This window comes from Chiroxiphia lanceolata, chromosome 9, assembly GCF_009829145.1.
Source record: "Chiroxiphia lanceolata isolate bChiLan1 chromosome 9, bChiLan1.pri, whole genome shotgun sequence".
Classification (NCBI taxonomy): Eukaryota; Metazoa; Chordata; class Aves; order Passeriformes; family Pipridae; genus Chiroxiphia; species Chiroxiphia lanceolata.
In genome coordinates, this window is record NC_045645.1 from 3,839,546 (window position 1) to 3,865,581 (window position 26,036).

General features: G+C 42.1%; 1 protein-coding gene across 12 annotated transcripts in view; it reads left to right on the plus strand.

Annotated features, from left to right (window-relative positions):
• The window catches only part of ST3GAL3 (ST3 beta-galactoside alpha-2,3-sialyltransferase 3), a 177,782-nt gene that overhangs the window by 91,695 nt on the left and 60,051 nt on the right, over window positions 1-26,036 (plus strand). For all 12 annotated transcript variants that reach the window (XM_032696357.1, XM_032696350.1, XM_032696349.1 and 9 more), the window contains one exon: window positions 14,773-14,867. In XM_032696357.1, the coding sequence (XP_032552248.1) occupies window positions 14,773-14,867 (95 nt within the window). The remainder of the gene's footprint in view (window positions 1-14,772; window positions 14,868-26,036) is intronic.

Here is a 26,036-nt window from a genome sequence, read left to right on the forward strand (position 1 = left end):
GTCTGCCAGGCCATAAAGGAGTAGTTACTCACCTAGTGGATGAGGGCAAGTGGCTTGAGGTAGACACCAGAGAAACCAATTGAAAGCTTTAAGAGATACAGTCTGAGAACACGTAAGGAACATAATTGATTTAAAGACTTCTATTGTACAGGGATGGAGTGTACTTCCCAGGTGAGAGCTGCATGAAACAAAACTTATTTAAGCTTGGTAACATCAAATCCCAGAGGCAGAATAAGGGAAGACCTTGAGGGCAAAGAGGGATTGAGAAGTAGGAGGCAACGTGATTGCTGAGGCAGCTGGAGGGAGATCTGATCTTCTGTGGGGGGTCTTCTGGTTAAGCTGCACTGAACTTTCCTTTGGCTTTTAGTACAGGGAAGAAAGGTAGAAGGGAAAAATCAGATACACTCTTTCTGCATAACATGTTTCTACTTACATGCATCAGAACAAAAAGGGTTTAATTCTTTGTGCATCAAGTCATATACCTGGGCAATTCCTTGCCAAAGCATGTGACAGCTGCAAAATGTCTGTATGAATTCCAGGGAAGTCTGGACAAACATTTGGAGGAGGGATCCATTGCTGGGAGGAAAAGGGGGGTTGCTGATTAGACAAACCACATCAAGCTCAGGAAATCCACTCAGCTGAAAATGTTTGAAAGCTGTTTGAATGTTAGGGAGGAAATATTTTATCTCTTTGCCCTGCTCTTGCTTTACCTTGGACATTCATTTATTGCCATTTTTGGAAAAGAGATTTTGAACTCTGATCTGCCCCAGCACAGCCTCACTCGCATCCATAGGTAGGATTTTCCTTACTGCTGGGCAAGCAAGCTGATGAGTTCTTACAAAAATAATCCCAAGCTAAAAATCAAGCAACACTTTTTTTTTTTTTTCCCCAGAGACAACCAGTTCTGGTGCAGTGACTGTAATTACCAAGGAAGCACACAGCTCTGATCCCCGTGCCTGTCCTGGGGTTAGTGTTGGTGGTTAATGCTGGCACATTGTGCCTCGAGCTCCCTTGCCCTCAGTCCAGGCTCTTCATGTGTGTTTCAAGAAGCACCCATGACAGCTTTCAGTGGGTGATGGCAGTGAGCAGAGCAGGCAAAGTTTGTTCAGATTTGTGCTTTGCAGCATCAAGCAGTAAAGAAGTAAGTAGCTATGGAATAAAAGCTCCCTCTAACTGTTACAGGTTCCCTTAAGCTGTACTGACCCTGGGCAGGTTTGGAAGCAATTTGTTGATACTGCTACACATCAGCCTGTTCTTATTTCTACTAGAGCTGCTCTTGTGTTTTTACTGCTAATTCCTGTTTTCAGGGGGATACTAATCCCTGTAACTAGGGGTGCCATTTTTCAAATGTTAGCTGATAAAAATTGGCAGGAGTGGACCTGTTTCGCTGCCTTTAAAGCTTGGTATCACCAGAGGGGCTGTCAGTTTGATTCACTCCATGACTGGCCAAGATACTAAAACAAAAACCATTGCTGCAGAGCGTGTATCAGGCTGTCATGGTGGAAAAACGTGCACTGGGAATACTTGGAAGTAATTGCTACAAGACAAGTTTGGTAACATGAGTGACCTGATTCGTTGAGGAGACTGTTTACTAGGCAGTTTCTGTTAAATTCAGCAAAGTGATTGTCTCTGAAAATCTTTCTTCAGTGACTTGTAGGCTGTGGTTTAGACAGTGATATTTACACAGCATTGATGTGAGAATCTGCAGGTTTTATAACTGGGTTTCTTGTGAACCTCACTGCCAAGTGCTCTTAGTCTGCAGCTCAGGAAAAGCAAAATGTGCAGTGGAAAGGTAAAATTCAGGAGGGCTGAGCATGAGTAGTACAGAGGCATAGAGTAATGTGGGATGATACTGTACTGTTTTCTCACTCCACAGTTGTCTGTTTGAACACTTGCCCTAAGAACATCCATAAATACTTGTGGGAAGTTCTCATTTTGGCCAACAGCATGTCTATTTTCCTGGCTAATGCAAATCTGCTGTTTCTCTTGTCATTGAGATCTATGGATACTCGGCTAATGTAGTCCTTCAACTTTTTTGTTTAGACAGGGAAATTTAAGAGTATCCTGAACTAGATGGCATTGTGGGCTTTATTTTTTTTTTTTAAACTACTCTGAGTTAATATGGGGAAATCGTTTTTAGAAAAATAAGTGTTTGGGAAAAATTTGGAAGAGCGGTCACAATGTTTTAAAGGATTTTATTACAACTTTGAAAAGAAGATATTATTATTGACTGCCGTTATTATTGTTATTTATTTATTTGGTGGCTTGAACCATAGCTTTCTTGTTATTTATTCTATTGTACCTCAGTAAGTTCAGATAAGTGACTAAGTATTTGTTGATTTATTGAAGGGTAGAGGTACTTAGGATGATAAGATATTAGAAATAGCTGGTGATTAAGATCACTCATCATTTATAGTATGGCCTTCATTTTCTTTTGCTAGTGCTTTTCAAAGCTTTCACTTTGCAGGCTGTGAGCTCTCATGCCTTTTTTTTTTAGTTTTTCTTACCAAGGTGATTGTTTTGTTAAAAGTGAGATTAAATGAGAACAAAATGACTGCAATTTGTCATTTTAATGGAGAGATTTCTTGCCCTGTCACACCAAGCATGTCTGCTCCCAAAATGTCTGTAGTGAAAAGTTTAATACCTTCATGGAATTACTTTTAAAACTTTCAAGAAGTGGAAGGAAAACACAGAATACATTCTCTATGACAGATGTAAATTGCAAGTAATTGTTTGTGGAGCGCCGTCTAAGTGGTTAGACAAACATAGGTGGGCAAATAAAAGAATGAGAAAAGAAACCAAAACCGGATGATGTCAAGAAACTATAGTGAATAGGCTGAATTCCAGACTGAGGTGGAGAGTGAGCTGCTGGAGGCTCCAGAGCACACGTTCTATGAGGGGCAGCTGAGGGAGCTGGAGGTGTTTAACTTGGAGAAAAGGAGGCTCGAGGGGAGCTCATCACTCTCTACGACTCCCTGAAAGAATGTTCTAGCGTGGTGGGTGTCCTCTTCTCCCGAGTAACAAGCAACAGGACAAGAGGAAACGGCTTTAAGTTGTGCCAGATGAGATTTAGATTGGATATTAGGAAAAATTTCTCCACCAAAATGGTTGTCAAGCACTGAAACAGGCTACCCAGGGAAGTGGTGGAGTCACCATCCCTGGAGGTAGCTAGAAGACGTTTAGATGTGGCACTTGGGGACATGGTTTAGGGGTGGCCGTGGCAGTGCTGGGTTAACGGTTGGACTCGATGATCTTAGAGGTCTTTTCCAACCTAAAGGATTCTATGATTCTTTTGTGAATGAATCCCTGATGGATTCACAGAGATGCTGGGTTACAAGGTCACTCGCTGTACTTTGTTCCACCAACTCACTAAGGGTATGGAAAGCTCTGGGGTGTGGCAGGATTTCTGTGTCAGCTGGCAGTGCTGCACACTGGAGCCACTTCATGTTGGGTTGCCTGAGGGAGTCACTGGGAGAGTATTAATTGTAGGAGTGAACTTACTGATGCTTTCTACAAAGGCTGAACGCAGTTAACGCTATTAAACGTCGCTGCTGGGACAAAAGTAGTGGATCAGCAATGTTCACTGCTCTTTGTAATATTCAGGAGCAAATACAAATGCTGATGATGAATATGCCTGCAGCATTTCTCTGGTTTGGAACTTGGAATCGCTCAGACTGCACTTTGTCCATGTGCAATAGCTCCCTTTGATAACAGCCAAAGACATGTAATTTTAACTTTAGCCGTTATGTCTTGTTTTCTTTCCCACAGCTGTAGGAAAAGTGCTTTCTTTATCAAGGATACTGAAAGAGAAGACATATTTGTGTGGGTTTTTTATCCCCTCATCTTCACCGTAACCATTTCCTTTAGTAGCTAATAATATTTAGTATTTATTTCAGTGACTTACATAAATCTCAAATGCATAAACCAGCAGCATCCTTTTTTCTGCATTTTTTTTCTTGTGGGAACTTGTTGAAATGAACTATCTCATTGAAAAATTCCATTCCTGGAAGGAGGAGGACTGTTGTACCATTCTCCTAGAGGTGCAGTAAGAATTGGGACGGTCTGTCTGCTTTGATTAGTGAATCAGGGAGGATATCTGTTCCTCCAAAAGATTTATAGCATTTTGTAGGGCAGGCTTTTAAAGCATACCTTGTGCTTCAGGTATCCATCAAGCCTCGTAGCAGAGTCTTTTGAAGGTACTGCTATGGGTGCTGTTGTTGCTGCACAGCCTCTTGCCAGATGCATGTTGAATTTGGATGTGGGGACACAATGGAACACAGGACCCTGTGCTGGCTGGAAGGATGGGTCTTATTTTTTGCACCTGTTTTGCAAGTAGGACAGGAGAGATCCACGTGGTTCGTGGTTCTTTTCTTCATCCGAGTAGTCAAGTTGCACCTCCGGTCTCCTCTTCCCTGCCTAATCTCTAACTCAAGCCAGACACTTTCTGTGTGGGATGATGAAGAAAGGATGTAGCTGTCTGTGCTGGCACTATTTGCAGTTTTCTCCGCAGCACCCACTTGCTCCGTGAGTCAGTAAATCCTTTTGGTTTTGTCAGGTGGCCTCTTGCATGGAAATTTTTCAGTGTCCAGTCTCTATGTCCTGTCTCTGGAAACAGTACCCAGAAAGAGGTTTTACAAGCTCAGTGTCTTACCCTTGTTTTGTTAAGATACTTGTTTATTTTTAAAACTGTGGGACCAAAGGAGAGAGGCGTACATTAAACACTGCTGATATTATCTGGAAGATTTTAATGCATGTTGCTTTACAGATCACTCTTAGGCTAAGGGCTGGAATTAATAAGGTGACAGAGGAGCCAGAGAATTACATGAAACTGGGCACAAGCTCCACGCCTGCCCTATCAAATATTATCTCCAGTTACAGAAGTACCTACTGGCACCTGAGGAGAAAAGATCCCTCTGAAAACACTATTTCCACTTGGGCTTTTGGCCTTTTTTTTTTTGTTTAGGTTTCCAGTGAAATCCTTGGAGGTTTTTGCATCTGGTTAAAGGAAGAAAAAAGCCTCTGTCTGAATCCTAAATAGTAACAACTGGCTGCCCCCAGTTTGTCCTGCACTACAATGTGAAGTCTATTGTGCAGCAGAGTAACAAAAACGCATCTGGAATTTCTCCCGTCGGGATTGATGTGAATCTTGTTAATAGCAGCTTTGTGATGTTTTTCAGTAAGTACCATTATTCTGAGAGTAATGGAACTTTTTTGTATACACTGTACAAATGCATATCAAGTGGTTGTACCTGAGAGGTGGCACTTAAAGCTATATTATCCTGTTTCACTTAATAGAAGGAAAAAAAGCTTATTCTCTGGTCAGATGGGTGGTACTGCTTTGTCTTCGAGGCAAGCTTGAAAAATCACACAACTGTTTCTTGAACAACTTCCTACAAGAAGGAGCATGCCAAGTTAAATTGTTTAGGCATTAAGAATTTGTGCAGTGGAGAACATTTCCACTCTCACCATTTTTTAGGCTAGGATGTCCATCTGCTGAATGGTGCAAGTTATGGTGTGGATTCCAACCAAAAACTGTTGTCCAATTTTAAAGTGTTGAGGGAGAACTGTGCTTGCCCAGTATCTCCCTTGCTTGCCCAACACCTCCTGTGCCTTCAGCCCCTTCTTGTTTTCGCTGCAGATTTCGTTCTCATTTCTAGTTCTTATCTTCCTGTTTGCTCAAAAAAACCTGCAGACTTGATTTGATATTGTCATTGCTATGCCAGTTTTTCACATGAAACCCACACTGTGATGACTTAAAAAAAAAATCTTTTGAAAATAACTGACAAAAAATTCTAAGAAACATCACAGTGGACGATGTGTGTAATTGTCTTCGAGCATCAATTTGTGTGGTGTACAAAGAAGCTGAATGATTTACTTCTTGTCTTTGTTTCTTTGCATTTAATTATCTGCCTGTCTTGTGTGCTGTAGGCAGCTATTGGAGCAAGAGCTTCTGCAGATTTTTTTTCTCTCACTTTTAGTGTTTTTCTCTCATTTCCTGTTTGTGCTTGAAAGCAGGCTTGTCCTTTGACTGCATTTTCTTTGGGGAAACTCTCTCTGGATCACCTTAAAGTCACTGTAGGGAGTTGCACTGATGAGAATTGCAACCTGCAAATATTCTGTAATAATGAGTCAGGACAGAAAATGCATGCGGTTGGAAAATAATGGTTTCTTTTCGTTCTTCCTTGGGTTTATGAGCATTTATTAGTTATTGAGGTTTCATTTCCAAATATATGGCTAGAAAAAAAATTTTTTTTATTTGCTGTGGGGGTTTTTTTAACATGAAAGCTGAGAGTCTCCCAGGAGTGTGATATGAGGAACTGTGTCCTGTAGAACTTTTCAGAATACTGCCCTACACGTAAGAAAGTCAGAAGAGCTGACAAGGCCTCTGTTAATGTCATGATGTGTATTTCACAGCAGATTAATATTTTCGTTATCATGTTAATAGGAAATTTTTGTCTAGGTTCTGAAATGGCATTTGTCATTCCAGAAGTGTATTAGCCTGGAAAAACTTAAGACTATTCTCTGAGACCAACCCATCTGTTTCAGTTACAGTGCTCGAAACACTGATGTTTCTTCTGCAGCATCCTCACTCCAGTAAGTCTTATGCAGGAAACTTTTGCCCCAACTGGATTTTTGACCCAGATAAGAGCAACAGGACAGGTGAAGGAACATCAGGCTTTTAGAAACTGAACAAATTATGAAGCCCAGTCCCCTGTCTGTGCAGACAACCCCTTTCATAAAATGATCAAGCTTCTCCTCAAGTTATTTGTTTTGAGCTTTCCTATCTCAATCAGCTTCCATCACAAAGCTGGTTTGGACCTTTTTAAATGTTAGTGACCTTATTTCCATCTTCAGCTGGCTGTATCATGATTAAGTCATACTCATTTTGTGCTTATTTGTTAATTAGCTTCAACAGCTCTTTCCCTTCCATGCTGCATCCCCTGTGCTGTGCATCGACAGAGCAGTCACGTCTGTTCTGTGCTTGTGCTTGGCTGTGCTGAACAACCTGTGCATTTTTGGTGTAGCTGATGGTGGAAGGCTCTTCTTCATCACTGTCCTGTTCCCTCCATATATACCAATTTCTTTTCAGCTTTGAGTGTTCCAGGCTCTTTCTGCAGTGACATAATTACTTGTTACGAAGGCCACTCAAAATTTTACTATTCCCCTCAATGCTTTGAAATTTGAAGATTGGTCTGATACAGTAGAATAACCTCAAGATAGGCATATACATTAAATACTGTGATAGGAGGAAATGAGATCAGAGGCTTTTGAAACAGTGAAGTGCAAATTGTTGTGCTCTGCCATAAGACTGCCAGCAGCTTGGGACAGTCAGACATGGCCAGTGGTGGCAAGAATGAGCAGTGGGTGGCAGTGACGTGGCTGTGGATTAACTTCTTTCTGCAAGGAGGATAAAGAGAACATTAAGTTGGCTTTATAAAAGTAACATGCATTCAACTGCATTTAACAGCCTGGTTATTTAGTATCTATGACAAAAGACAACAGGTCCGTGGTGGGACCTGTGCCCATCATCTGCAGTCTTCTGGAATGTCTTAGATCTTCGTCAGAAAGAGCAGATACCCCAGAGACCCTGCCTTTTGGGAGTGCAGTGTTGCACAGCAGCAGTTAGCCCACGTGAATATTCTCCAATTTGTTTTCATTAGAAAGCACAGTCTCCTTCCTGTCCCAGTGGAATATGAACAGGAACAGAGTCATACAAAGCTTTGGGCAACTGGCAGAGTTGGTGGCTGGCATCTTCCACAGGAGCTAACTAGTTCTTCTTGGGAGAAGGATTGGACCCTTTGGCCTTCCCTCCTCCTCTTGTTTTTTATTTGCACGGAAGGCTTTGGAAACCCAGGCAGTAATTACAGTCTGCTTTCGCTCACCTTCATCATGTTTCCAAATATCACATAATCTCATCTGTTTGGCTCAGTGCTCCCTCAAGTTCTTGAAGCCCTCACCTGGCTTCTCATAGGAAAAATGAGCTGTAATTCAATCTTGCATCATTGACAATAACACACGAAAAACAAGCTATGGCATTGAAATGACGTTAAGAGAATGGTTTTTAAACTAACAAAACTCTGCGTTGTCAAGGAGTTAGCTTGTTTTGTGTTTTGGTATTAGGGGGTTCTGTGAACAATGAGAAATTTCGCATGTTGTCCTATAAGCTGCACTATGAGGCAGGTCAGGACAAAGTTTCTGCCTTGTCTGAATTTTATAGCTTTTTCCCCCCCCCAAAAGGAAGCCAACCTTTAAACCAAGGTTCTTGTTATTTTTGTATGTGCATGTGTGTTTTTTGTCCGAAATGTCTGGAGAATCAGTAGGAAAGTCCGAGGATTTCATTGGAGCAGGCAAACTGATTTTTTTTTTTTTTGTCTTTAATATTTAGTTTATCTCAAAACTTTCCAGTCCCCATGATTACTACTTGTGTTACATAGGTAAGCTGCTCGGGACACTTTGTTGGACTTCATGCATGCCAGAACACAGTCAGTTAGCAGGAGGGACCGAGCTGATATTAAATAATTTGTTGATTTTGTGCCTTGGTGGTGCCATAAGCTCAAGATATTAATGACTGCAGAAAGGTTAAACTTTACGTGTCTTCCTGTTTATCACAAAGGTGCGGGGTACAAACAGAAAGCAGTTTTGGCAGGCAACAGGCTGCAAAATCCATGTGCTGCTTATCTACAGTGGTGTTTGTACTGAAATTTGATTACCATATATGAAGAGAAATACTTAAAAAACGTAAGGAGTCTGAAGAGCAGCTCTTGATTCCCAACTACAGCAGACTGTAGCTTGGGAATTTGGTCACCTCCTAGCAGTGTTATCCCAGTGTGAAAGTAGTTTTAGATGAAATAGACCTATGCAGGACTTCAAAAGATCATCTATTTATTTTCTCTCTTAAAAGTAGGCACAGCTATGACTAACCCATGTTTAATATATATAAACTTGTTCTTAAAAATAATACAGTCAAATCAGAAACCAGTGTAATTGATATGAGTTCTGTAGCTCATGTCCACACAATAGATTTCGGTGTGTAATCATCCCAAGCATAAGAAACCTTTTTTAATGTTTAATTTAAGTTTCCTTTGCTGCATTCTAGGTCCAAGGTTACTACTTGTCTTTACCAGGGATACAGAGCTGCTGCCTTTCTCTTCTGCAGCAGCCTTGTAATATTTAATGGCTTATCATGTCCTTTCAGTTTTCTCTAGACTAAACAAAGTAATTTTTTTTCTAGCTTTCCTCAGAGACCGTGTTTTCTAGATCTTAGATCTTATTCAGAGCTCTCCTAGGGCCTTTTTTTCAGTTCGTTCATTTTTTTTTGCCTGAGGCCCAGAATTGGATATGGTCCTTGGGCTGATGCTTTCTGATCCTGATTAAAAAGTGGAGTATTTAACAGGTTTTACAGCTGTGATAGTTACATTTTCAGTCATGATAGGATGTTTATCTTTTCTGCAACAGTGTGACAATGTTCTGTGTATGAACTGCAGCGCAGAGGATGGAGGCCCTTTAAGATACAGGCTGGAGCAGCTGGTCCTGCTCTAAGTAGAGCAGGGAGCAGGCAATGGGAACAGCCTGCACAGATGAGTTTAAACAACCTACTAGGTGATGGAGAGCAGAGGGCAAGAAGGCTGATGATGCTCCAGAGTGCCTCAAAGGTACAGTGCAGTCATTCCCAGGGGAGTAGGCTGGGATAACTGGGATAGCTGCTACATAATCTGTGGGTTTTTTATTCAATTGACTTTACCTGCCCCTTCCTTTTCTTTGCTTATGAAATAAAACCTGTTCAAGGGCGTTTTTCTGGAGTGGTTCTGACATTTAATGTCAGAAAGAAGGACCATGGTTTACACTCGTCGTCCTTCTTGCAAAGCTGCAAAGGATCAAGTGATTACACCAGCTCAGGAAAGGACAAAACCCAAATGTCAGAGTTACTAGGACAGGGCAGAGAACAAAGCAGAGCAGTGTTGTACCACTGCATAATTCAGTGGTGTCTGTATCGAGAATGGCCTTTACAGCCTTAAAGAGGCAACTATAGGTACACTCAGGATCTGTAGGCACAAAGAGCATGGAAGAAGATGGGTGGGGATCTGTGGCTCATTGTCTCTTGGGAAAGAATTAGGAGGTCTCACATGGCAGTGACCAACCATTCTTCAGTGGTAAGTTGTCTTCACCGTAATATTCTATTTTAGACTATTTCTGCAGCTTGCTAAGATCAACTTAATTTTTGGCTTGATCTGTGCTGTTCAAGATATTCTTGTTGCAGCCATCCTTTTTTTTTTTTTTTGGCTTGTTTGCTAATGTGGGAAAAGTAGTATGTTGATTGTAGGATGGGGTTAATCCTTTTTAATGTGGTTTTTTACATTTTTCAACTACTCAAGGAATCTTTGAGCTGCTTGGATTTCTGACAGAGGATTAATGTCAATAAAAAATGTGAAATCTGGGCATCACAAACCTCCTCATTCCTATGCTGTCATACCATGCTGCTCCCCAGAGAAGGGAGGCAAGGAGAGAGCATACACCTAGGTCTCATTAGGGAAAAAGGAAAAGGTTAGCTTAGATTTTCTCTCTGTATTCTATAAATACCTCTGTCAGACCTAATGATTCAAGTGCTCGAGTGCTTTGGCTTGTATTTCATCCATTTTATTAATAAAATTAGTAGATTTTGTGCCTTCTGTCTAACCATGGATGCTTTTGAGCACAACAAACAGAAGACAGAAGTTATGCTGGAACAAATAAGTCATTTATTTGTGTGGCTAAAAAAAAAGTTATTCTGGCCCCTTTACAAATGCAGTGTGCAGGGTCTGTACAACATTAGGTTTTAGCACCGTTTGTTTTTTTCCCTTTGGCTTCCGCTTTTCTGTTGATGCTGATTCTCCCTAATTAAAGAAAAAACAGAAGGGCAGGTTGGCTTGAAGGAGGAGGGGAAAAATAAATAAAGAAATATCTGAGAAATAAGCCCACAGTGAGGCTTAGTGGCTGCCAATCTGCCTTTCCTTAGTGTTGTGATTTCTAGGAACGTGGTGCCGTCTTCTCCTTTACTCTTTCAGAGACTTGACCTTGTCTTCCTCTCTCCTCATTAAAGCCAAGGGCACATCAATCAGTTTATTTATTTTACTTTCTGTCACATGTATCTTATTCTCTCCCAAACATTTATGTATTAGTTGCCTTGAAAGCAGCAGACAGGAGTAGGGAGCAGATTCTAGTCAAGATTCAATGTCTGGAATTGTTCAATAGCTACCTTGAATAGCAGCAGTGTAGTCTAGGATTTGCAAGGTGCTTTGGGAAGTTTGTTCTGCTCGTGCTTAATGCTTCATGCACATCAAAGAGGAGTAGCTGTGAATGGATCTGAGTATCAGGGACAGAACAGAATGGTTGGAAAACTTGGCTGGGGAGCTTCTGGCAGGCTGTTTAAGCCTTCCAGGTAGAAATGTTTTGGGGTCACGACTCTTTTTACTTGTCAGGGGGGAAATAATTGGAAATGTAATGTTTTGTCACATAAGCCAGAATCCCCAAGGCACAAATATATATCACATTTTCTTGTGTATATAGATTCCTGTTTAAGAACAGTTTTTGGCAGTACACTTCCTTTCACTGTGCTTGGTGACAAATTGTGTTGGAGGCTTTATTAATGTTTTTGTACGAGGAATTCAGACTTGAGAGCTGGGGGGAGATTTGGTGCATACCTCACAATTACCATATCTGGCATTTAGTCCATTTAGATGTCATTTGTGTTTTATCAGGGTATGCCATTCAAACTAGAGATTTTAGATACTTGGCATTTCTCTCTCAAATTACATAGATTGTAGGTGTGTGCTGCAAGCATCCAAACTCTGTCTTTTCCAGGCTGTCACGTGCAGTGAGGTTGCATTATGTCTGTTCTGGAACTGGGTTGGGGTAGAGAGGAAGTGCTTAGAATTAAATCTGAAAAATCAAAACTCTCCCTTTCTCTATGGGTTTCTGAAGGAGCAAAGCCCTGTTTCAGTTCTGGATAGTAGTTGCTGTTGAAGCCAACCTGCCTTTAGTATAGTCCTGGCAGACAACTCAGGCAAAAAGCAGCGTCCTGTACCGAGCTGCCTCAGTGGATACAGAGTTTAACATCACTCAGAAACATTTGGTTTTTCTGTTTGACAAACTCCCATGCATTCCTTGGAATGTATTTTAGGTGCTCTGCACAGAGCATTCCCATGGCCTGTTCGAGGCATATCCTGATGTTTCCTGAGGGGTCCTGGAATACACCAGGGGTGGTTCAGAGCCGAGACAGAACAGCCACGCTCCCGGAGAGGTTTGGCAGGCAGCGTTTCCCTGTCCCTGCTGGACTTCGATTCTGACCCGCTCTGATTTATTGAGGTGGCAAAGTGCATGAGCTTACAGCAGTTATGATTTCTTAATATTTCCAAAACGGAATTTCTTTCAAGATTTATGAGAGCTAAATATCCTCTAATTTGCTCCCTTTTTTTCCCATATGGATATAATATTTCCCCAAAGCTGTTCCTCCTCCTTCTTAAATGAAGCAAAACTATGAATTAAAAGTCTGTTTCCTTGGCTCTGTGTACAGTAGTGTTAACTATTGCCACATAATAGTAGCTAGTCTAAGGCTGTCATGTTCTTTACTAGAATAATCGCTAAATTTACTTCTAGCAAGTATGATTAAAAGGCTAATGGTCATTTCACCCTTCTCTTTGACATCAGTTTGGTCCCCTGGTCCAAACAGAAGGGATGTCATAGAGCATCAGATCAGTTGTGCTTGAGCTTCAGCTGATTTTGGGAACTCCCCTGGGGTCCAGGGAGTTCTAGAAGGATCTGAGTTTCCTCCTCGTTTCACCAGGCACCTTGTAAGGGGGAATCTGCACTAGGGAGAGGCACTCCTTACTCCATGTCAGACTACTGTAAGCTGCCTTTTCCCTGAGTATGACTTGCAAATAGGCCAGTTAATTGCAAAGATTTCTCCTGTTGCTGTTGGAAAGAGGTGGAGATAATTCCCTGGAGACTCACCAGTGTAACATAATAATTATATTTTGGTGCACCAAAATGTCTGAGAAAACATTGAACTAATTTGTTGGGTTATTGAAGTTCTTAGGATATTTTCAGAGTAAATTTATTACAATTAATACTGTATTGTTCTTATTTAGTTATTTATTTTTAAATAGGCCTGTGGGGTTTTTTTATCTAAGAGCTTCAGAAGCTCTATTTAACACCTCTTTCCCACCTTTTCCCAGATAAAGTGTGTATATCCTTTCGTATTCTTGGCTCTAGAAAGACATTCCTTTCCTTCTAGATCAGCCATGTCATCTGTGCATCTTGCTTTTATGGTTATAGATGATCTTATTAAAGATTGCATGAGTGGATGTGAAGCACTATACATGGGTGCATTCGAGTCTTCTTGTTTTGTTAAATACTCTCTTTCCCCTTTCCAGAGATTTTTGCAACCTGTGATTTCCTGGGCATCTGCGACAGGACTGTACTTTGAGCAGTTTATAATTCAGTTTTCATTCCATCCTTTCCTCACTGTGCTGCTGTCTGAAATTCTGGCTCTGTTCCTGGCTGTGGCATAGTGAAGATGAGTCTGTCTTAATTCAGGTAGTTCAAGTCCAAAGATTATCTGATTGCAGTAGCACAGAGTTGCATGGTGAGTACAGAAACAGCCTGAAGGGAGAGTTAAACCTGTGGGTTACATCTGTCCCAGTCCCATGCCTAAGTTATCCAGGCTGGATCTGTTTCAGAAGCATGTACCTTGCACTGTAGTGGAGATGTACTCTCTGACTCTAAATATGTGGTACATTCCTTTCTTAATTTCTCTAGGATGGTGTGATTGGTTTTAATCTGGGACATCCCTGCTACTGTTTTGATTTGAGTGAATGAACAAGGTTTCTAGTAGTATTAGCATACTTTCTGTCTTGATACATTCAGAAATGGTCCCATAAGAAAGTTAATATTTCTCTATTTGCTAATTGTTTCCTTCTCTCTGGCCACTGTACTAAGTTTCTAGAAGAGACAAATTTTTAGTAGCTGTCATGTTTGTGTGTTGATGGTATAATTAGGATAATGTATTTCAATAATGTATTTCCATAAGGACACAGTTAAGAAAGACTAAGTTTCTCTTTTGTAAGGGATTCTGGATAGATCACAACTGTTTGGTTTGGCAAGGACCTCTTTGAATCTTTTATATGTTACTGAACATAGAAGAAAATACCCAACTCCTCACTGAATTTCCACTGTCTGTAAACCAAGAGCTGCTTCATGATGCCCTGAGCTGTTTTCTTTCTTGCCTGTGTGGTGATAACTGCTGTGTACGTGCATATGAGTGAGGCCAGAGCAGCCATGAGAGCAGGTAACCCCAGCCTTGCTCTCCACAGGTGTTTGCCAGCGCATTCCCATCTGCACAGAGCAGCACAGCGTGGATGTGTCATGAACAATGTAAGCAGCACATACATTGTCTTGTGCTTACAAAGTTGGAAGTAAAGCTGCCTAAACTCTGGGTGCAATTTACAACTTATTGTAGCTAAAGTAATAGCCAAACAACAGTGGGGAAGTTCTAAATTGTTGAGTGGAAGGGATTGCCAGGTCATGACTTGAGTGATTTGAGTGTCCTCCTGGTGCAAACTCTGGCAGATTTGTTTCACTGCAGTCACCTTTGGGTAAAAGTAAAATCTTCCACATTACTGTATTGCCAGTGAGAATGTAGAATCAGCACTTCGGTGTGGATTCTCTCAACCTTCCTGCAGAAATTTATCCTTCCTAGTTCAGGAGTTAATTTCTCTCTCATTTTGATTTCCTCAGGTTCTCGAAGCCGGCACCAATGTTCTTGGATGATTCCTTCAGGAAATGGGCACGTATCAGGGACTTTGTACCCCCCTTTGGAATTAAAGGACAAGGTATGAATGAGAGAACTGTGCAGCTGTTGGAGAAGAAGGTGGTTTTGCAGATGTGTGCCCCATTTTGTTTTTCTGTTTTGAAAGCTTAGGTGTTCCCTTGGTCTCAGTGTTTTTTCCCCCCTGTTTGAGAGAAATACTGTACGTGTAACTCACAGAAACCCAGAAGGGTTTTCATAGCTGGAACATGGACCCCAGAGACTGGTCTGAGGGAAATGGTGTAGTACATGCAGAGAGTCAGTGGAACAATGGCAGTTTAGACCTACCTGCCCATTCTGGAAGAAGCATTTTGACATCGACTGCCAGAGAATCTTGTTGCAGCTTTGCTGACAGCAGCTGAGAGTTCAAACTGACTTACCTTTAAATCAGTAATTCTCTGAAGAACAAGGAAGATGCTTTGGGGTTGACCACTGATACAAATCTTTGTTTTCTTCTCATAGCATTTTATAGTTGGGCTACTTATTGACTTATATAACAAATAGGAAAAGTCCATTGAGATGCTTTGGTGATGATGGGTAATATGTCCTGTCCTCCAGCTGAGTGTCACAGCAGGAGCTGTGGCAAAGCAGGGGTGGTGCTGGTGGTGATGACATGGGGGCCAGTAGCCCACCCAGCAGATGATCTGTTTTGTGGGTGACAGGCTCCTGGCTATCCCACATGTGCTATCAAAGGCCTCTCCGAGTGAGTGGTGGTGAGCAGAAGGCTTGTGCTCACTGCAGTGATTTGCTGCAGACTTTCTGAAGTCCATCGTATTTATTGAGAAGTGTTTGTTGCTTTGCATCAATTTGCAGGATTTTTATTCTGCTGACAAACTCGTGGTTACAGATAACTCCCAGAGGAGTTGAAATATTTGGTGGAGAAAGGGCAGCAGCCACAGAAGGCTTGGGCCTGTCTCTGCCTGGAAGCAGGTGTGGCAGTTGTCAGAACAATCTCTGGTGAAATCAAAGGCTCTACTGACAAATTGCTTTTGGCTTGCATCAGTTCCCTTCTTTGTTTTGTCCATTCCTTGTCCAGTCGGTTTTTTGCAGCTCAATAGGAAACTAATTGCTGTCCTCTAATTTAGCCAGCAGAGTTTGCAGCAAAGAACTAACAGTGGCAGCACCAGTGAGAGGCTGTGGTGACCACAGGAGGGCTTGTCCCCTTCTAAGCAGCACACAAGGTGTACAAAGCCAGGGCAAGCTGACTGACCGTCATGGAGGTGGGATTTGCAGATTACACATGATGTCAGCCAGACCTAACAAAAATCATTGCATTAAACGGAATCCAAGTGGAGAAATTCACCAAAAGAGAATGACGGAACAGCTCTGGCAGCCTTCTCCCTGGGTTTGTTGCCAGCTTGTATCACCACTGCAATGTTATGTAAATCTGGTGTTTTATATTGGATTTCCTCAGTTAAAAAGAGAAATGAGAAATTGCCATTATTTAAATGGCTCTGAGCTGAAGCCATGGGATGGAAAACCGTTGAATAGGTTATTTTTTTAACACCCTCCTGGGACTGAATTTTGTGCCAAGTTTCAGTCTGGAGCAAGTTCTGTGTGTGGGAGGGTTGCATTATAAATCTGTGTAGCCCAGGATTTCTAATGGCCGTGCTGACAGGCTGTGAGTCCTCGCGATGCGAATGGCGCCCTTTCATGTTACACATCACTTGGAATTCTTGCATCAGTCTTTTCTGGCTGTCCCATGGGATGCATTCGGGCTCAGCCGAGTGATTGGATGATGGGATCAGCACCTCATTAGGGCTTTCAGTCAGGGCAGTCTAATGGTATCCAAACAACTGACCCAGGCAGGCAGCGTGGAGCTGAGTCACGTGGTGGTGCGAGATGAAGGCTCTCAAAGCTGGGATGTGCCTGGGAAAATGAGTAGTCAGGGTGGCTAAGAAAGTGTGGAGAGATGTGGCTGTGCTGAAAAGACTGGGCAGGAGTTCTGCTCTGTGCATGAGGCAGCCCCGTGACACCATCAGCTGGGATTTCCAACATGCATCACACTGGGAAAGGTGGTTGGTGTTCGTAGACAATGACTGTAACTGAGATGGTGAAGGGAAGATCTTGCTGAGAACTTTGGTGAATAACACCTGGTGGTTTTAAGTCACCGTGATCTATTCCGAGTGCAAAATGGCTTTTTGTGTGTGTGTGTGAAATACAGCTACAGCATGAGCTTACTTACAATAATGCTGCATGTTTCAAGAAACTTCTAGAAACTATAGCTTGAAAATACTAAAGTTATGAAATTAAGGGATTCTTAGCAGCTTGGAAGCTAATCCGTTTCTGCTTTCACTTTTTAAAGTTCCTCTCTATTCTTCAGGCTCTTACCTACATTTTGCTTTGCTTTGTCTCTGAATAAAAAGCTGAACAAAATCCTTTTTCTTCCACCATTTGGTGTTTGCTGGTCCAAGAAAGAACAATTCCAAGATTGCAAGAATGACTCTTGCAATCTTCAGGGGAAAGCAGCTTTTGAGGAACAATGTCTACGGGGATGCACTAATTTGGAATAACACGTCTGTATAAATTACATGTAGAAGAGCAGAAATGGCTCCGAAATTTTCAGGGCAGGACTACTGCTCTTTAAAGGTTATCATATCAAGGGGAAGGCAGTATGCTGATCATTTTGACACAGTTCATCAGAGATCTTCATTTTCTTCAATGAGAATCTGATTGCAAAGACAGTTCTTCCATCTCCGGATGCTAAGAAGTACTCGGTACAACATAGAACATTTAACAGTGTTCCTTTGTGAAAGATTGCTCTCTCCTTTATTCCAGTGGTCATTTTCTGATTTGTCCATTAGCCCAGGCAAGGGGGTTTTATGGCCAGAGTGCTGCATTCTCCCTCTGCAAGAGCATTTGTGTGTAGAAGCCGTCAAGGGGAATATGGTCTTGAATAGGAAAGTTTTTAGACTTTCCCTCAAAGGCTGCTGGATCTGAAAGGGACTGTTGCAGTAGGAATACTGCACGTCTCACGTCAGATTGGAAACTGCTGCTGTCGTCAGTTAACAACCCTAGTGATTCCTTGTCTGCTAAATGAAAGAGGCACAGAAAATAGGCAGGTGGCAACCCTACTGTTTGATGAGCAGGGCTTTCTGAGATGAGGCACGTGGCACGCAGTCCTGTGCAAACTCTGAACAGTGGTTGTGAGAGTCCCCTACAAGGTATTAGAACAAGATGAAGAGGAATTTAAGAGCAGCAGTCATACCTTTTTCTTAATCTGTCTTACATGGGCAGAGTTTTGGTTCGCCGAAGATTTGAATGAAGGATTCATCCTAATTACTCGATCCCAGTACTCAGCAACCTGGGACAAAAGCGGAGCTGAGAGCTGTCAGGAGTGTTGGGGCTGCTCCAGCAGACTGAAGGTGTCATTGCATTCACCAGAGATGTTTGTAGCCCTTGTGGAAACTCTGGCTTTCTCTGTGTGCAGAGAATAGGAGAAGTAATAGATATGAAGAGGTGTGAAGAGATGTTAGGTTTTGACACCATAAAGGGTCGCTACCATTATTTAGTTTGGCCTTCCATGCAACAGTGGCTCTAGGTTTTGCCCAGAGATTTCTGCACCTGGCTATGCAGATTATCTTTCAGAATCTGGATCAAGATTTTCTAAATGAAGAATGACTGTGTTGACAAACAGGCCAGTGTCACGTCTGACTGCAATTACTTTAAAAAAATGAGATGCTTTTGCCACGTCGAACTTGTTGTCTCCTACTATGTGACTTACAGAGTCTGGAAACAGGATGGGCCACTGTAAGTGCTTGGAAATGATGACTGCATCTCTATTAATAAATAAAATGGTTGTCCTCTAGTCCTGAAGGCTGTTGAGCTCATTGTTCAAACAGATTAACTCCCTGCCCCCCCCCCAAACAGAGTGGTTATGTCCAGGCTTCCTATCAAGAAAGGTCACTGGCCTCTATTAGCCTGTGAATGCGTGAGAATTTTAGAGGAGGATATTTGTTGGCCCTGGTGAACACATCTGGGACTGTGCTAACCCTTTAATGGTATGGACTTGTGTGGGACAGTGTGGGCCCATGCCCTGCTGCCAGTTTGTTTATTAGTGTGTATATAGCCAAAGTGGGGAACATGATGAAATTGGTCAACTCTGAGTTGTCAAGAAGAGCAAACTGTAACAAGAAGTTGGAACTCTAAAAGCTATAAATGTCAGAATGTCCTGTGGGGGACAGCTCAGGCTGCCGAGCACCCTCCTGTGTCCCAGGCTATTGTTTTGGCATTAACTGGGATGTTGGAGTGCCTCCCATGTTTCACCATTTGCGAGGATCTAATTTCCTTGTAGGAACTCTTCTTTCCCAGCACCCACCAAGCCTGCTGTTGCAACTTTTTTCAGTCAGGAGCAAGGAGACTGCAGCAATCTCAGGTTCTAAAATGTGTGATGTGGAGATTTTTAAAAAATTTAAATTGAAATTTCTTCTTTAGCAGTGCATTGTCAGTGTAATTATGGAGGTATGAATATGCTCATGCCGTCCACATAGTTACAGAGACCCTCGAGCATGTACACTGCTTCCAGGGTTAAATTTGTCAATGAATAAGCAATGGAAAAATTGTTTATACTGCTAGTGAGATTATTAATCCCAGAGGGCCTCCTCCCCAAATTTACCTCTGTAGCTAAAGCAAAAGGAAAGAGTTATTTGGAGAAGGGCAACAAACAAGACTGGAGAAATACCTGACTATTAATAGAATTTCTCAGTACATGTGGTTTGAAGAATATAAAAGGCTTTCATAAGAAAGAGTAGCTAGTATCTGGCATCTTCTCCATGTAATGAGGACGGGAGAGTTGCTGTAGTTTTTTTTTTTAACCTAAGTGAAAACATATGGCACAGCATACACTAAAAAACTAAACAGACACGATCCGTGTAGTATCTGTTCCATGCATTTAGTCAGTAGTTGTGTCACTGCTTAGCAATAATTATAGGTCTTCACTTCCCCCTTTGTTCCTGCTCAGTTGTTTCAAGCAGAGAGGCTGCTTTGTTGGCCCTGAATCAGTTTGTCTTTGAAGGTGATAGTTATTTCTTAGGGAGTGATTCTCTTGTCACCATCTTACAGAATTTCCCTCCCGCCAGGAATCTAGAAAGCAATTTCTTCCCCGTGGTGATAAGGGAATATCAAGAACATGTTTCAAGTGCTACAGTTTTAGCAAATGTTGTATGAACTACTGGCCAGGAGGCTTCGTATTTTCATTTGGTGCAGGAGGGACATCTGGAATCGGTGACAAAGGAATTAAGTCTTTGTCCAGGCCACCAATGCTAATGAATGTATTGTGCAATGATTAACTGTATTTGTACTTGGTTTTATTTGGATGTTTTCTTCTGTGTTAGTGCTTCTGGGAAGAACCATGGTTCAGTGCTGCTTAGCAGAGGTTTCACTGGTCTCATGGGGCAGAGGTCATTCATCTCCAGTAAAAATGTTGAGTTTTCAGGCGTGCAAAAGTTGGCATATCACAGTGTTATTGGGAGAAAATCTACCCTCTTTTCATGCATGTTCTTTTCTTGCGTAGCTTTTTCTTTTACATTGACATTCTTGGCATGAGCAATACTTTATCTCTGAGAAAACATGTTCAGTTGGACATGACAATTTTAATTTACAGCTGACTCAAAGGAAAACTATCAGAAAAGTAGCTCTTTTCCAACCTACTCTTCTGCCTTTATAGAGAGACTGGAGTACCACATGCAGGCACCTTCCCTACATTTGACTGGGTCTGAATGAGGTGTTTCTTTCCTGGTTTAATTCTCCAGTCTTGTCCTTATTTTGTTAGTGGTGCTCTGTTGTACAGATGATTTTCCTACTGTGAGCATTTTTTTGATCTTCGTATGTTCTTCCTCTAACAAATAACCAAGAAGCACAAGCATGTATATCCATTAGTTCTATTCAGAGTAGGTATTAACACAAGATTGTTGTTTCTTCCTGAGTTTGAGGCAGATTTCTGAACTAGTTTCCACTAGAATTTTGCATTTGACCAAAATTGGTAATAGTTGCCAATATCACGTGGGAATATAGATATAAAAATGTTACTGTTTCCCCAGGGAATTCAGCTGATTTTATAGCCTCAAGAAATTAAATTAGAGGTTTGAAAGGAAAAAAAAATAAAAGTTTCAGAAGAGGTAGAGGACCAGCTTTTCATTATCGAGTAAAGCCTCTAAAGGGAAGTTACAGTGTGAATTTTGAAGTTGAATCAACTTCCACGCTTGAGCTCTCCTGATGAAAGTACAACCCTCCTGTGCGGTCCATTATTTCAGTCAAAACTGATGCTTTGTTTCTGAGTGTGCCTAAAAATAGTCTTTTTCCCAACCCACTGAGAAGGGAAAGGTGCCCCAGGGAGACTCAAACCTCAAGTTTGCAGTTAATTGGGTGACTCCATATTGGAGTTCGTCACAGAAGTCTTGAAGTGCGATTGAGACATGGATATTATTCCTCTCTTTTACCTCCCAGAGGGAAAAGCAGATCTCCTCTGGCTGTTGGGTTTTGAAAGTGCCATTTCTTAATGCTTCTGCAAGGGTCAGAAGAATTAGGAATCATTGTAGTAGCTATTGAGTTTTTTGGCCTTGAATACATTGCTTGGCCACCTGTGAAGGGCCAACAAAAATGCAGCAATGAAGGAAGAACAGCCCTCTATAACAACTGTATTTATTTTCCTGCTTGTCTTCGACCAGCATATTGTGAATCTTTCAAGGACCATTATATTTGGCATGAATTCGCCTCTTTTACAGGCTTTATTGCTCCCTGTGCATTGAACTTGAGTTTGGATCAAAATGGTTAAAGCATGGTTATTGCAGAACGTTGCCCGTTTTTTGGCATAATTGTTTTTTAAATTAATGTTCCAAGTTTCCAAGCCGTGGGATTATGTTGGGAACTAAGCTTGTGTTCTGAAAAAACAAACTCTTGGTTGTGAAGAAAAGCTTGGGGGAAAAAAAAAAAATCCCTAAAGGCTCCAAAACGACGATGTAAATGAAGAGTCCAAATGTTATGTATTTTATTTATATCTTGTTATAAAAAAAGGCCTTAAGGGCTTTCTGGAGCTTACATTTAACACATGCCAGGTTCTTCTAAAATTGTTAGAGAGGGTACCATGTGTATTCAGTCCTTTTTTTTTTCTCTTTTGCTTTGAGTTTTGTTCCTATACAACACTATATGCCTCTTGTCTTAATGCCATTAAAAATCATCAATGGAATTAGTGGGATATTTGGAGGAGTGGCAGTTTTAAGTCCTGTTGTTAGTATAGTGCATCTCAAGTAAACCACCTAAATCTGGTACAGCTAATGACCTCAAGAAAACCACTCTTGTATTTACATACAAGTTTTGATCTGGGGACAGATTACTCAGTTGTCTTTGAGAGCCAATTCACATGTTTGCAATATACTGCTAAGTTCAGGAAGTCTTTGTAGCTGCTTTTTCCTGCATACACCTTCTGAAGTTAGCTGATCAATAATAAAAAGGAGTGGTGCAGGGAATTTAGGACACATTGTGATACCTGTTGTAATCACTGGATTCCCAGCTTCACTAAAATAGAAATAATGTTGAAGCTGTGTGTCTACAGCTGGACTCAATGTTTCTGGAGGAGAGCTGGAGAACAGGATATGTGGTAAGACTTGGGTCCATGGCCTCGTGCTGGGCACCAGGGTGGGAAATCAGAGTGGGTCAGGTTGGAAGGGACCGCAGTGGGTCACCTGGTCCCATCTCCCTGCTCTATCAGGGTCATCCCAGAGCACGTGGCACAGGATCGTGTCCTGACTGTTTCTGAATATCTCCAGTGAGGGAGACTCCACAGCCTCTCTGGGCAACCTGTTCCAGTGCAGAGGCACCTGCACAGTAAAGAAGTTCTTCCTCATGTTCAGGTGGAACTCTCTGTGCTTCAGTTTCTGCCTGCTGCCTCTTGTCCCATTGCTTGGCACCACTGAGCAAAGCCTGGTCCATCCTCTTGTCCCTTCAGACACTGATGAGGTCCCCTCTCAAGGTTGAACAGGCCCAGCTCTCTCAGCCTTTCCTCATAAGAGAGATGCTCCAGGCCCTAAATCATCTTTGTTGCTCTCTGCTGGACCTGCTCCAAGAGCTCCATGTCTCTCTTGTCCTGAGGAGCCCAGAAGTGGATACAGCTCTCCAGATGCAGCCTCACTGGGGCTGAGTAGGGTGGCAGAATCACCTCCCTTGACTTAAGGTAAAGATCATTCATCAAAAGATGTAAAAATCCTTCTGTGAAAGATCATTCCTCAGCTCCCATATGGAGGGAGATCGTAAGGAAAGAAAATTCTGAAGGAGGAACTTTATACAGAGGTGAACTTTCAGGTAGTGTATAAAAAAAAAAGTGTATGCACTGGGCTTGTGCCTACAGCTTGTTTGTAAACATTGCAATTTGTTTAATCCACAGCGTTGGTAGTGTTTAGTTTACTCTCCCCATGAAGCTGACACACACCTGGCATTCTGTTATCGTGGGACAGGGACCTGTCTCACTTGTCTTCTGGAATGCTTTAGGGATGTCAGTCAACCTCACTGTAGGAGGTCTATTCCCCAAAGCTGAAGCTGATGCCCAGTACCCTGCAGAAGCGATGGCTGGAAGGGTGGCAGCTGGGTGACCACCTATGGAGGTGGGCACTGGCCATGGCTCACAGGGCAGACACACAGGATGCAGCTGCACACTGTCCCCTGACCCTCATGCACAGGTACTTACTGCTGGCAATAAGGGCATGTAGACTTACTGTTTTTTGAGGAAGATGGCTGGTATAGAAAACCTGTAAAAATTACAGCCTCTTCTCTTGGCTGCTTGAGAGTGCACAAGCATCTCAGTGTGCCTCCTTTCAAGGTGAGACCCTGTGAGATGTCTGCAGTAACTCTCTGGAGTGGAAAGGTCTCCCATCTTTTTTTAATGATACAAGCAAGAAGCTTGTACATTAGAAACAACAATTTTAAGTGTTGTTGACATTTACAGTGAAGGTCTCTTCCACTCCTTCGCATAAATAACAGAGAAAAAGGCTAGAACTGAGACTTGGGCTAGTTCTCACTGTGTGGTCACTGCCTGCCTGATTTCTAACTATTTACTTTTAGTTTTTCCAAATGTCTGAAAATTTCAGGGTCAACCTGAAGTCAAGATGTACTTGGGTTCAGAGAAATCATGCAGTCCTGAGCTGGCTTTTGAATCTTCTGATGATATAAGGCAAAGTTGATAGAATATGTCAAGATAACTCAGGATTCTTAGATAAATGTAGTCAACTCCTCTAGATGGGAGGAAAAGAGTGCAGAGGCTTCTTTGTTTTCATAGTAATAGTGTATGCATAGTGGCTGATAGATGAGTGGGTTAAATAATCTCCCACATTCCCCAGTGAGCTAAATTCTCCCTGACAAGAAAATAATATAACAAACAAGCTGCAGAAAACTTCAGTAGATTGCTTGCCATAGTGATGTGTTCATTATTTAATACTGAGAGAAAGTGAGGGTGAAAATGGAGGATATTGACGTTCATTTCCATTAATTTGTCATTGAAGTGTACCAGACATATGTGAAGAACACATAAGTCAGAGGACTGTCCAAAAATGAGACCTTTTGCAGAGGGTTCCTTGTCTAGGAGCCAAAGGCTTTCTTCTGTTCCTGGTTATGTCACTTACTTGCCTCATGTACTTCAGCAAGTTTGGTTCCCTCAAAGTATAAAGATTTTCACTGCTTTCAAAACTGAGAACGGGTGGAGGACCCGAAAACGTGAATTCAGGAATAGACACATATGTTCATGTGTGTGTATATATGTATCACCTTAGAGCCTTTGACTTGAAGGAGGTGTATGAAAACCACATATTTTTACTGTTGGAATGAGTTCTGTTGGAAGGAGTTCTAGAAGCTCCTTCTGGAGGAGATCTTGTCTTTCCATCCTGGTGCCAGAGACAAGGTGCCAAGTACAGATGCCCACCTCAGCAGCAATGCAACGAACATTTTCTAGTAAAGTTCCAGCTCAGCCAGAACAACCTAGTGCCTCTCCCCTGCCCCAGACATTGTCTTTTCCTGTCAGTGCTCACAGCTCCTGTTCCCGGCTTCCAGTGAGGGGGCTGGACTGCATGAACTTGGTGCCACGTTCATTCCTGCTGCGAGTGGACAGTGAAGTACTTTTATTGAGCTTCATCCAGCAGTTTTGAATGATAACACTGCGATTTGTGCAACTTCCAAACCTTTTGGATGCCATGGGTTGTTGGACTGTGGGGGCTGCTGAAGAGAGATCTCCTGTTTGGTCATTCATAGTCTCTGCTGAGTGTTCTATATTGTTTGTTTTGTTTGCGTTTTCTCTCTGGATGATGGGAATGGGAAGCATCTCTGTTCCAAATACTGCCATATCCACTCCTAAAGTAGTTGTATTTAATTCCTGAGCACTCACTATGAAGGCATTACTAATTAACTGGCAAGATGAGGGAACCTGAATTATGTGAGTGCATTACTCAGCAGTATTATTTTAATGTGCTTTTTAAAATAGTCTGTCGGATGGTCTCCAAGTAGTGCAGGGTGTAACTTGTGGGTGGTAGAGCAAACCTGGCATAACAAAGGCTTTGGTCGATGGGAAGTTGCAACCCTTGGCACGCAATCCTTTGATCTCTTTTCTGAGACTGTGGGAAAATAAGGACAGTAACACATACTGTCCAGTAAAAGTCAGTGTATGAGACAGGCCAAGGAGAGGACTGTGGCGTGGTGCCATTAGAGGTCACAGCAACCTATGGCAGCTTTAGGGAAACAGCATTCCTGTTTTGGAGGGGGAGCCTGCTGCCTATGCATCAAAAGAAATTCTTCACATGAAGGGAAATTAAACACCACCACTATTTTGTTATCAAAGTAAGTTGCTCTTGCCCTTATAAATTGCCTCTTTCCTTACTCCACTCCAAAATATGATCTTCTGAAAGCAATCACACTTCTCAGCTTGTAATGGTTGGCAGGGGCTGTCACTGATGCCATGTCAAAAACTTCCCCAAATCTCAAAGTAACTGCCAGAGTTTTCTATTTATCACCATCATTTGTCTGCCTTGTGTGTCTCACCAGCTTGTTGTCAGGTTCAGAGTTGTTTGGCACATGGACTGCCTCGAGCTGGTGTGTTGGTCCTGCACATTTGTCCTGTAGTTTCTGTGGAGGGACGTAGTAAATAAGAGCAGAACTCTTTATTTGAAAGGGTCTCCCCAAACTGTGCTGATTGCAGTAAGTAGTGCCTGTCAGGAAAGCT